Raw genomic sequence first — 13,285 nt, 5'->3', positions numbered from 1 at the left:
CTTATGAAATCAGAACAAAAGAACCACAGTGATCAGCATATATCAACTGAACGCCAGCCTGGGTTTGTGATATGGATCAGCACGTTGGCATCATGATTAATTAAATTTATGATGGGCAGAAGGTCTAATGAAGAGGACTTTTCCACAAACATTAAACTCTGCTGTCTCCTCAGAAACAAAACCTGATATTTGGATTAAAAAAAACTGGATTTTAACAATTTATTGAAAAAATTTTTTTGCTTGTCCTGCTGCCATGACAAGAAAGAATCTCAGATAAGTGTCTGTGTATGTGTCAGTGTTTTGTATGTATGTTTATAAGTGATGTTAGTGTGTTTGCCATTTAAGTAAAATATTGAAAAAACATTAGGAAGGAAAAACGTTTCAAGGAATTAGCCAAACAAGACGTGTTTTTCATTGTCCAAGAAGAGTACAGGATGACACAAAATAATGACCAGCCGTAGGGAAGGATCAAAGTTCACTCTTTATTGAAAGCACCAGTCACAAAGAGTGAGCTTTGATCCATCCCTACGGCTGGTTGTCATTTGTGTCACCCTCTACAATTCTTGAACTTTGTTGTGTTGACGTGAGATATTTTTCATTGTAACAGGAATCTTTGGGATGCTGTGGTATATTTTCTGGCTGCTACAGGCCTATGAGAGCCCCGCTGTGCATCCAACCATTACAACAGAAGAACGAACATATATTGAAACGAGTATAGGAGAGGGAGCCAACCTTGTCGCTGCTGGCGTATGTAAAACTTAATTTTCAATACATGGAGAACATATTTTCATTTGACACCTTGTGACTAGTAACAAGTCTTTTTTTATAAGGTTGTAAAGGCTATAGATAAAATGATTTGTAGTCTTCGGGGGCTCTTGGGGTAGAGCCCAGTTTGAAGTGGCTAGAGGATGGCACTCCACACCCTTGACCCTTGAAGCTACATTGGGCAGGGGGAAAGGTAGCTTTCAAGACTCAACCCTTGTGGCCTTTTTTTCTTATACCCTCTTCTTCAGCAGGCAACACAGGCACCCTTGAAAAAATTCACTATACAGTCTGAATAGCTGCTCAGTTATTAAGGGCTGTTCAGATATTAAGGGGTCACTGCTGAGATGAATGGGAAGTGAGTTCCAGGTAGCCGGGGAAAGAAAGAAAAAAAGGAGTATTTCAAGTGGATTCATAGTGAACATTCTTAGGACTGGGAAGAACGAGACGGTTATTAGGGTAACTGATACAGTGGTGGAAATAAGTATTTGATCCCTTGCTGATTTTGTAAGTTTGCCCACTGACAAAGACATGAGCAGCCCATAATTGAAGGGTAGGTTATTGGTAACAGTGAGAGATAGCACATCACAAATTAAATCCGGAAAATCACATTGTGGAAAGTATATGAATTTATTTGCATTCTGCAGAGGGAAATAAGTATTTAATCCCTCTGGCAAACAAGACCTAATACTTGGTGGCAAAACCCTTGTTGGCAAGCACAGCGGTCAGACGTCTTCTGTAGTTGATGATGAGGTTTGCACACATGTCAGGAGGAATTTTGGTCCACTCCTCTTTGCAGATCATCTCTAAATCATTAAGAGTTCTGGGCTGTCGCTTGGCAACTCGCAGCTTCAGCTCCCTCCATAAGTTTTCAATGGGATTAAGGTCTGGTGACTGGCTAGGCCACTCCATGACCCTAATGTGCTTCTTCCTGAGCCACTCCTTTGTTGCCTTGGCTGTATGTTTTGGGTCATTGTCGTGCTGGAAGACCCAGCCACGACCCATTTTTAAGGCCCTGGCGGAGGGAAGGAGGTTGTCACTCAGAATTGTACGGTACATGGCCCCATCCATTCTCCCATTGATGCGGTGAAGTAGTCCTGTGCCCTTAGCAGAGAAACACCCCCAAAACATAACATTTCCACCTCCATGCTTGACAGTGGGGACGGTGTTCTTTGGGTCATAGGCAGCATTTCTCTTTCTCCAAACACGGCGAGTTGAGTTCATGCCAAAGAGCTCAATTTTTGTCTCATCTGACCACAGCACCTTCTCCCAATCACTCTCGGCATCATCCAGGTGTTCACTGGCAAACTTCAGACGGGCCGTCACATGTGCCTTCCGGAGCAGGGGGACCTTGCGGACACTGCAGGATTGCAATCCGTTATGTCGTAATGTGTTACCAATGGTTTTCGTGGTGACAGTGGTCCCAGCTGCCTTGAGATCATTGACAAGTTCCCCCCTTGTAGTTGTAGGCTGATTTCTAACCTTCCTCATGATCAAGGATACCCCACGAGGTGAGATTTTGCGTGGAGCCCCAGATCTTTGTCGATTGACAGTCATTTTGTACTTCTTCCATTTTCTTACTATGGCACCAACAGTTGTCTCCTTCTCGCCCAGCGTCTTACTGATGGTTTTGTAGCCCATTCCAGCCTTGTGCAGGTGTATGATCTTGTCCCTGACATCCTTAGACAGCTCCTTGCTCTTGGCCATTTTGTAGAGGTTAGAGTCTGACTGATTCACTGAGTCTGTGGACAGTTGTCTTTCATACAGGTGACCATTGCCGACAGCTGTCTGTCATGCAGGTAACGAGTTGATTTGGAGCATCTACCTGGTCTGTAGGGGCCAGATCTCTTACTGGTTGGTGGGGGATCAAATACTTATTTCCCTCTGCAGAATGCAAATAAATTCATATACTTTCCACAATGTTATTTTCCGGATTTAATTTGTGATGTGCTATCTCTCACTGTTACCAATAACCTACCCTTCAATTATGGGCTGCTCATGTCTTTGTCAGTGGGCAAACTTACAAAATCAGCAAGGGATCAAATACTTATTTCCACCACTGTAGTATTCTATAACCTGTCTGCATAAGTGCTAGGCATGCTTCTGACCTGCCCATGCCCCTCTCAGGTTCACACTCCTTTGCAGCTGTGCATTATGGATTGCCCATGCTCAGTTAATAGAAAACCGACCAAGGGGAGTTACACATATAACTGCAAATTAGTACCAATTAACACGGATTATAGACAATTATTGGTTGATAGAATAGAGGTTTAGTACCACGGCTGCTCTCACAAGTTGCTCTCTGCTGGACTTCAAACACAGACAATCTCCTTTCTAGCCATTTTTCTCCTTTTGCCCTGCACTTGCTTTCCTGAAACCCCTGTGCAAGAAAAATCTTTGATCTTCAAAACAGGGTTTCCAATGATTCCCTCCAACCTTTGTCAGACTAAGGAGCAGAAAGGGGACATAGGAATCCCACCCAAGCCACTCTCACAGCAGGGTCGAGTTTTATTGTGTACATACTCAAAAGTTACGTTGAAGCTTCTGGGCTGCTCACATAACAAAGGGGTCCTTTTATAAAGCTGCGATAAAAAGTAGCCTGCAGTAGTGTGGGCACGTCTTATAGGCGTGCACTGGGCCATTATTTACCGCAGCTAGGAAAAAGGCTTTTTTTTTTTAATGGGTCGGGAAATGGGTCTGTGCTAATATTAAAACTAGTGCGTGCCTATTTATGGCCTGAGCCCTTACTGCCACCCATTGATCTAGCACTAAGGGCTCAAGCGCTGTCCACTTGGTAACCTTTCAATGTGTGTAAATGTGGGAACGCTGCTGGTTACCGCCTAGAACACCCCCCATGGTAGAAAATAGAAAATTATTTTCTACTGTGGGATTCAGTGCATACCAAACTCAAAATTACCACCAGGTGCATGCACTACCCCGGCAGTAGTGCTGATTGGGTGTGCTCTACCCAAGTGTTAGCCCTCCCGCGCCTTTGTAAAAGGACCTCAAAGTAATTTTACTAAGGGAGGCAGATACGTGCAGTATCTGTATTAAGACACTGATTTAAAGTAAAATATAGGAGAATAAACCACAAGGACATAAATTTCAGGGACTGTATTCCCCTTAAAAGTGTGCTTCCCTATAGTACTCATCCTATATAATAATTCTCACCTCCAACGTTCTTACTTGCCTGGGACCGTGGCTCATTCCGAGTTGGTCTGCTAGGCTCCGTAGATCAGGCTGACATCACCGTAGCCATTATGATGTCAACTTCAGAACCCGGGGAGAAAAAAACATGCCTCACAGCTGATCCATGTCCAGAGGAGGGTCGCTGGACATGGGTGCCTGGAGGGGGGCAGGGGAGAGAGGAGGGTCGCTGGACATGGGTGGCTGGAGGGGGGCAGGGGAGAGAGGAGGGTCACTGGACATGGGTGGCTGGAGGGGGGCAGGGGGTCGCTGGACATGGGTGGCTGGAGGGGGGCAGGGGAGAGAGGAGGGTCGCTGGACATGGGTGACAGGAGGGGGGGCAGGGGAGAGAGGAGGTTCGCTGGACATGGGTGGCTGCAGTGGGTGCAGGGGGAGAGGAGGGTCATTGGACATGGGCGGCTGCAGGGGGAGAGGAGGGTCGCTGGACATGGGTGGCTGCAGGGGAGCCGAAGAAAACCTTGCTAGCGCCCGTTTCATTTATGCCAGAAACGGGCCTTTTTTACTAGTAAACCATAAAACCATAAAAAATGATCTACAGTTCCATTTTGAGTATGGTGATATTTTCCTATGCTAATAAATGTCAGCATGGTATGATTCTATTTAGAATAATAATACACCCTATAGCAGGGGTGGGCAACCTTGGTCCTTTTGGGCTGCAACCCAGTTTGGTTTTCAGGATTTCCCCAATGAATATGCATAAGATCTATTTGCATACACTGCCTCCATATTTATGCAAATAGATCTCATGCATATTCATTGCCACCCTTACTTTTATGAGATCTCTATTTTTCAATCTAGTTACTCCCTATATACTCCTTCTACACAGTAACTACAAATTAAATATATCACCATCCATTTTTTTATTTTAATACTCTTCAAACTCTGTTGTCTAAATGAATAAACATAAATACTCCATCGCATTTTACTCAGTTTTCCTATTATTGCATCATTCATACATTCCCATTCATACTATACAACCTAACTGTCACAGCTTAACATTTGTAACATGATACAGAGATATTCCCCACTTTAGAATACTAAACAAAATTGTTTCCCCTTCTCTGGGTCACGTAAAGCTTATTCCTTTCCCTTTATGGATCCATAACACATAGATAAACAGTTCGTCTTTTACGAAGGAGTTCAGTCTCTTCGCATATTGAAACCACGTGCTCATATTAAACTCTATTAGTTCATTGCTGATCATCGCTGATCCATAAACCACTTAAGACAACTTCGTGATGTATTACTGTCCTTATTCTTCTGTGTTCTTTTCTCTGTATTCCTCATAAGAGTCCTGTATTTTTAATATCCTCAAGCAAGCTGTAGACTCTCTTTTCCTTCCATCACATATTGAACCAATCTGTAGTGTTCCCTTGTTCAATCCAAGTTAAACCCTACGCATTCTAATGCGTTTCGCTCGTGGCATCTTCAGGGGTTCAACTAAACAAAAATATGCAATTAGAATATAGGAAAATCTACTCTTTTCCCTCTTAACTACTTAAACCCTTTTCAAACTTTTATATTACATACCTTATAACGTGATATCGACTACTTAAACAGGGTGGGACTCCACCAGGCGTCCGAATCAATGGCACTAAAAACCTTTAAATGCCAGAGCATGTGCACTGCTTTTTATTCACTTTCTGATGACATCATAGCTAACTTGCAAGTTAGCATTTATATTTATTCATTTAGAAAACAGTGTTTGAAGAGTATTAAAATAAAAAAAATGGATGGTGATATATTAAAGATGCATATTCATTGGGGGTATCCTGAAAACCTGACTTGGTCGTGACCCTTGAGGACCGAGGTTGCCCACCCCTGTCCTATAGGGTTTGAGGCAGCTTGTTGCCCCTTGTCCTTCAGAGTCCACTGCAAAAGCCACTGTACTAATATACTAATATTTGAAAGATGAACCAATGCAGTTGGGGTAATGCATCCTAAGATTATCTCCAGGTGACTAAAAGCCCCATAATCAACGTACAATTCAACCTAGTGAGCAATTACATAGTGTTACAAGTGCAACAGCTGGTGCAGGTTCTGTATGTGGTCTTGCCTACAAATGTGTCCTTCACTTGTCCCTTGTAGAGGTTTAAAACCCCATGGAGCAGATTCTTCACTTCAATGCCAGTTTATGCAATCATCGTGGCAAACTTTTGTAGAAGCTGGACTTTCTATTTGCTGCTCATAAGCCAACCAGCTTACTTTGAAGAGGTCTTTGAATTTCCTATAAGCAAGGTACTATAAACTTGGAAGCATGATTTTTTTTGTGTGCATTTGGTGGCACTTTTAGCATGTTTCAAATTTTAGAAATGCACTGTTACTTTTGGTGTATCTCAGGGGCGTAGTTATCATTGTGGGCTATCATTAAGATGTGCTATTTTATCACTAACTCATGCTATTGTAGCACAGGTCTTATTTTATGCAATGAGACCAAGTTACTAAGAACTAGAGTTATCAGTTAAATATGTTGTAATGGTAGCCCACCTTGATAACAATGCCCCTCAAGTTTGCCAGTAAGTCACAGGAGCTGTCCAGAAAATGGTGCTGAATAGCATTGAAATGCAGATTTTGGGGTGTGTGGGGGGGGGGGGGGGGGGGGGGGAAGTCCCAAGAGTTTCCTCTTGCTTCCTTGGGCTCTCAGCTCAATTGAAACCAGGACTGGGATCTTGCACCAAAAGCTTCTCATTAGCAACAACCCAGTCATTGCAGCAATCTCTGTTGGCTGGGGGCTATGTACCAGAATCCTGCAATCATGAGTCTGAAATTCAGCTACTAGGTGTTGTTATTATGAAATTCGAATAGCAACGGCTCCCAGTTTCCAGGGACTATGAATCCTACATTCCCAGCATACTTCCTCCTTTCAGCCAACCCAGGATGCCAATGAGAGTCGCTGGGCCAGCTCTTGTCAGCACAAAGGCTATCACTTACTAGTTCTACTCAGCTACCTGCCATTACTTAAAGGGTCACAGTTATGCATATTGATGGTCATAATATCATGATTATCTGGTGGACCCACTATCAGTAATGTTAAATCATATTTTCTTGTGGTTTTTTATAGGTAGCAGAGGCAATTACATGTGGGAAAAACATTTACATATGTAAACTAGTACATATGTATAAAAATCAATTTTAGAAAGTGTGCTACGTGTGCAGCTGAAGAATGCCCTTTTTCATTTGTTCACCTTTATTTCTATACATTCAAGTATACTAATGGCAATCCCCCGACTAAGCCATTTATTTGAACAACAGTGGCATTTAGGAATCCTGTTTAGAAGGAATGGATCTATGGAATCTTAGCAGACATTGGGTGGGGACGCCGGTATTTGGAGAATAAAACCAGTGCAGGGGGGGACTTCTACGGTCTGTGCCCTGAGAAAGGCAGGGATCAAATCAAACTCGGATATACATATAAAGTATTACATACCATGTAAAATTAGTTTATCTTGTTTGGCAGACTGGATGGACCGTTCAGGTCTTTATCTGCCGTCATTTACTATGTTACTATATTTATCCAGATAAATGGCTTTGCTTATTGCTTCATTTATTATTTTTTAGCAAAAAAAATCCCATCAAACTTCTCAGTCATATCCCCTTTCTTTCTTGATCTAAGGTTGGGTTTTTGTCTGCGGTTCCACATATGGTTATGACAATTATTGTACCCATTGGGGGACAGCTGGCTGATTTTTTACGAAGCAGAAAGATTTTGTCCACAACCACGGTCAGGAAGATCATGAATTGTGGAGGTAATGTTTACATTCGACAAACAGTCTTCTAGTAAATAACCGAATTTCAGCACTTGTGTCCACTTAGGGCTTGATTCAGCAAACTTGTCTTAGACAAATAATTGGAAAACGCTATAGTGGATCAGATTCTAAGGGGTATGGGGGCCTTTTTATTAAGCTGTGTAGGCACGTATACACATCCTATGTGCATCAGTTTTGAACTACTGCATGGCTACCACATGGCCCGGGTGGTAATTTCATTTTTACACGCATCCGCTACGCGTGCCGGAAACTTTTCCAGCGTGAGGCGCTAACTGGGCGGTAATCAGCATTGTACTTGTGCTGACAATTACCAACCAGTTAACACGTGAGATCTTACCACTAAGTGAATGGGGTTGGCGGTAAGGTCTCAGGCCCAAAATAGACGCGCGCCAATTTTTATTTTGAGGCACATCCATTTTCAACCAAAAAAAGGCCTTTTTTGCAGGTGCGCTGAAAAATGGACCTGCATGCATCCAATGCACATGTCTACACCAGCGCAGGCCATTTTTTGGCACACCTTAGTAAAAGGACCCCATAGATATTAAAGCGGCTTATGATTAAGACATTTTATTTTACCATTAACTCATGCTATTTTAGCACAGGCCCTATTTTATGCTATGAGACCTACCCACGATATTCAAAACCATTTAACTGTCCAGGAACAGCACCTGGCTCATTAAATGGTACTTTGCTGGCTATCCGGCAATATTCAGCGGGAGATAGCCGGTTGTCTCCCGCTGAATATTGCTGATTAGCACCTAGCAGATAGCTGGTTATATCTTACAATATAACTGGCTCTCTGCCGATTTTTGGCGCATCATTGGCTAAGTTTGGCAGCTATATTTGGCCACCAAAATAGCAGGTATATCTTTGGCCAGTTTGAACATAACTGATCAGATCTGAATATTGGCATGGCCAGTTATGTTTAAACTGGCCAAAAATAAACCGGAAATGGCCCGGCATTGAATATCTGGGGTCAGCACTGACCGCAGGAGGCAGCCCAACTACCTCCCGCATTCTGAATATCAGGCCCCTAGTTACTAAAAACTGGGGTTAACAGTAAAACAACATATCTTAATGGTAGCTCATGTTGATAACTTCCCCACTTGATTTAATAGAAATGTCTCTAGAAATCAAAATCACTGCTATATGTAATAAGAGTGAGCCAAGTGTAGGACAGTCAAGCCATTGTGACATCACTGAGGAAATTGGCTCTTAGGTATTGGTAGAATGAGGCATTATGACATCACAATATCAGCTCTGTTTATCAAAGACTGAAACCCTTCACTCTAAGGGGAAAGTTATCAATGTGGGCTACTGTTAAGAGGCATTATTTTATCACTAAATTGAACTATTTTAGCACAGATCCCATATCTTAACACTAGACTTCAGTGGGAGGGGGGTCCAGAGCCTGAGGTGAGGGGCACATTTTAGCCCCCTCCACCGCTGCCGACCCCCCCGCCGCCACCACCGCCACCGCCACCGCCACCACCAACTTTGACCCCCCCATGCCGATGACCCTCTCGACCCCCCCCCGCCACCAACCCTCCCCCGCCGTCGCCTACCTTTGCTGGTGGGGGACCCCAACCCCCGCCAGCCGAGGTCCTCTTCCAGCCACATTGCTGGCTGATCTGCAAGGCTTTGCTTTGTTTCTGTGAGTCTGACGTCCTGCCCGTACAATGTGCAGGATGTCAGACTCACAGAAACAGAACGAAGCCATGTGCCGGAAGAAGAGGACCTTGGCTGGTGGGGGTTGGGGTCCCCCGCCAGTAAAGGTAGGTGACGGTGGCAGCAGGTAGGGTTGGAGGCAGGAGGGGGGTCGAGAGGGTCGTCGGCACGGGGGGAGGGGGGGAAATTGGTGGTGGTGGCGGTGGCGGCGGCGGTGGGTCGGCAATGGTGGAGGGGGCCACGGGGGGGGGGGGCTAAAATGTGCCCCCTCACCTCGGGCTCTGGACCCCCCTCCGCCGAAGTCTGGCTACGCCCCTGGCGCAAACACTTATGCCGGTTCTATGGCTGGTTTACGTGCTCGAGCCTAAATTATAGCTGTGTATTTTTGTTGTTAATCTAGTATTCTATAAAGGAAAGTAGGTGTCTACATTCCTTTATAGAATAGGCTTCACTTAGGTACCTTCTGGGTGCTGATTTATAATAGTTATAGAACTATCTCCGTAGTGCCTCAGCACAGGTTACAGTGGCTCTGGAATCTCAATTGTGGAGAAACATGAGCCAGGCCAAAGTCTCCCTGCCCCCTCGTCCTACTTGTAAGTGCTACTGTTGTAATTACAGTGATCTTTGAAGATAAAATATACCTTGCTAACAAACTTCATTACAAATATATGTATCACTAGAGATGACATTGTTTATGTTTGTTTTCCATTTGCAGGTTTTGGCATGGAAGCAACTTTGCTTTTGGTGGTTGGCTATTCTCATACAAAAGGCATGGCTATCTCTTTCTTGATTCTAGCAGTAGGATTTAGCGGCTTTGCTATTTCAGGTAAAATTATCTCAAAAGTCAACAATACACTTTTAAAATTCTGTTCTGTGTGCAGTGCAGTTCATGCATGCTAATTGTATTTCACTCTGCAAACTGCATGGGCAGGTGCTGGGAGCACCCCTAACACTTATACGAGGCTGTGCAGTTACTACATGGTAATTTTGTCAATTATTCTGTGGTGACTGCAAAAACTTGTCACGTTTTAATTAAAAAAAACCCTCTTTTTGATCACTTTGGAAGATAAAACAACACTGTACAGACAAGAGCACGAAGTTTGGGTCAGAACTTTCAGTGACATGAACACGACTGTGCCCACGGACCTCACAAAGGCATGCGTCGAAAAGACTCCTTACTCTGTCAGAGTCCTCAGTACATCCTGCAAATCTAGTGCAAACAGGATGAGTTATTAGGGACACACACACACTCATACATACATACACCTGCCCACCCACACACACGTGCATATATCCATGTGCACATGTACACCTACACTCCCTGCATATGTGTGCACACTCATAGCTCGATATGCAAACATATACACACACGTGCACAAACACAGACCTACCCACCCACCCACACATGTATGCATACACACACATACATACACACTCACACACACACACACACGTATGGGTACACACACCCACACATATACATACACCCACATCCCCAAATGCATGCATACACACATACACACACACACAATTCATTGCTGGATGGCAGTGAACAGTCTAAAGTTACATGTTAACAAAACACAAATCTTTAATGCTAACCACCCACTCTTCTCTGATGTACCTGTAGTTTTTCATTTTGACATTGATGATATTTGTATAGTGTAAAAACTGCGTAGAGGTTATTGTAGATGAGGGTTTAACAATGAGAGCTCATACCCAGAAAATTATTAGAGATGTATTTTGTAAATTGAGATTAGTAAGACGATTGAAACAATTGTTGAAACCATGCAATATTCAAACAGTTGTGCACAGCTTGTAACCCCCTGGTTTGATTATTCAATGCACTATTATTAGGGATTCAGAAAACTCAAAGAAAAGCATTACAAATGGTTCAGAAATTGGTTGCAAGGATTTTAGAATGTGGTATGTTGATAGTTTTTATGTGTTTATAATTTGTGATCTGCCAAGAACTTTGAATTGCATGGAATATACGTTTTTAAATAAATAAAATAAGTAAAAAAGTAAATAAATAAAAATAATGCATTCACATGCATGCACACACAGACATCCCCCACACAAATACGCATACATGTGCATGCATAAATACATCCCTTCCCACAAAAACATGTATGCACACACCCCCACACCTCCCATGCATGCATGTACACACACACACACACACCAAAACAGTCCTCTGCATCCAGTAGCGTAAAAGGTCAGTCTTTATTAAGCACCACAGCTGTCAACAGACCTGTAATGGGTTGACATGCTGTAAGCTCGGAGAACGACACGCTGAGATTTTTTAACGAGAATACCCCGTGTGATACCACTCGTTTTTTCTGTGTGGTTTTTGTATCTCTCTGCATCGTCTGGAGAGCAGCACTGTACAGTTGTTGTGACCCCTGAAGCAAGCGGTATTTCCACCAAAACATGGCCCCGTGTTGGCATTCAATAAAGACTGACTTGTTACCCTACTGGCCGCAGAGTACTTTGAGTCCATCCCTACTTCCTTGTTTTGCTGCTGTTCGTCTATATTAGGTGTTTTTTCCTTTTTTGTTCTGTCCATACACACACACACACACACACACACACACACACACACACACACACACACACACACACACACACACACACGCATGCATGCATATAACCACACACAGACATACAAACACTTTCTTTCTCTTCTGAAAGTAGATAGGCTTCTTTTTCATGTATGAACACTGTGCATCTAAGTTTCAGTGGCTGTGGCCACTGGATAAAGTAATGCACCAGTGCTGTAATTTATTCAGATATTTAGCAGTGCCAGCTATTTGAACGATGTTGCTGAAAGTATGTTTAAACAGCAAATGCGTTGCTGCTTCTCAGCATGTTAGGCCTGTTTTCTGCTGGCCTAACTTATGTATAGAAATTTTAAGTAATGTGGCTGAATTGTTTAAGTACATTGCCTGCTCCAAACCTCACCTCCTGGTCTACACATAAATGTTATGCATTGAACCTGCAATGGCATGATCTGCACATGAAACTATGTATGGAAAGAGAGCATATTAAGAAAAAAAAAGATTTCTGTGGTCAGCATTGCTGTAAACTAAATAATAGCAAGCTGTGTATTTCTGCCTGTATAGATCTGCATACATTTTGGGTCATTCTTCATAGCCCTAGGAATACTTGTGGTTTCAAAGATTTTAAGTGGTCCTTTTACTAAGGTGCACTGAAACATGGCCTGCACTAGTGTAGGCGCATGTTTTGGATGCGCACAAATCCATTTTTTAGCGCACCTGTAAAAAACGCCTTTTTAAAACTTTGGTTGAAAATGGACGTGTGGCAAAATGAAAAGTGGTGTGCATCTATTTTGGGTCTGAGACCTTACCGCCACCCATTGACTTAGCGGTAAGGTCTCATGCGTTAACCGGGCAGTAATGGTCTATGCGCGTGGAATGCCTTTTACCGCCTGGTTAGCGCCACGCACCAGAAAATAAAAATTACTTTCCGTCACGCGTAGCGGACGCACGAAAAAATGAAAATTAACGCCCGGGCCATGTGGTAGCCGGCAGTAATTCCAAATTGATGCTCGTTGGGCGTGTGTAGGTGCCCACATGGCTTAGTGAAAGGGCCCCTAAATGTGCTAACTGATCTCCGTCGCAACCTGTAACAGGAATAAAACATATTTTTGGAGGATCCAAGGCCATCCACATCATCACCCCTAGCATTGGAACTCCACCAGACCTGGAAATGAAATCTGGGTGTTCCACAGGAAAAGTGATAGTGCAGCTTCAAATTTATTTATTTATTTATTTATCACATTTGTATCCCACCTTTTCCCACTGATTGCAGGCTCAAAGTGGCTTACTGTAGTAAAGTTACAATGCAAGAATTATAATTTT

At 43.3% G+C, this 13,285-nt stretch overlaps 1 protein-coding gene across 1 annotated transcript in view; it reads left to right on the top strand.

Moving 5' to 3' along the window:
* The window catches only part of SLC17A8 (solute carrier family 17 member 8), a gene marked incomplete at its 5' end in the record, with an annotated part of 104,168 nt that overhangs the window by 83,217 nt on the left and 7,666 nt on the right, over window positions 1-13,285 (top strand). The window contains 4 exons of the mRNA XM_030214893.1: window positions 608-747; window positions 6,058-6,207; window positions 7,583-7,715; window positions 10,120-10,230. Of these exons, the coding sequence (XP_030070753.1) occupies window positions 608-747; window positions 6,058-6,207; window positions 7,583-7,715; window positions 10,120-10,230 (534 nt within the window). The remainder of the gene's footprint in view (window positions 1-607; window positions 748-6,057; window positions 6,208-7,582; window positions 7,716-10,119; window positions 10,231-13,285) is intronic.

Source organism: Microcaecilia unicolor, chromosome 9 (assembly GCF_901765095.1).
Source record: "Microcaecilia unicolor chromosome 9, aMicUni1.1, whole genome shotgun sequence".
NCBI classification, from domain to species: Eukaryota; Metazoa; Chordata; class Amphibia; order Gymnophiona; family Siphonopidae; genus Microcaecilia; species Microcaecilia unicolor.
Note: the sequence above shows the minus strand (reverse complement) of the source record. Positions and strands in the feature narration are given on the sequence as shown.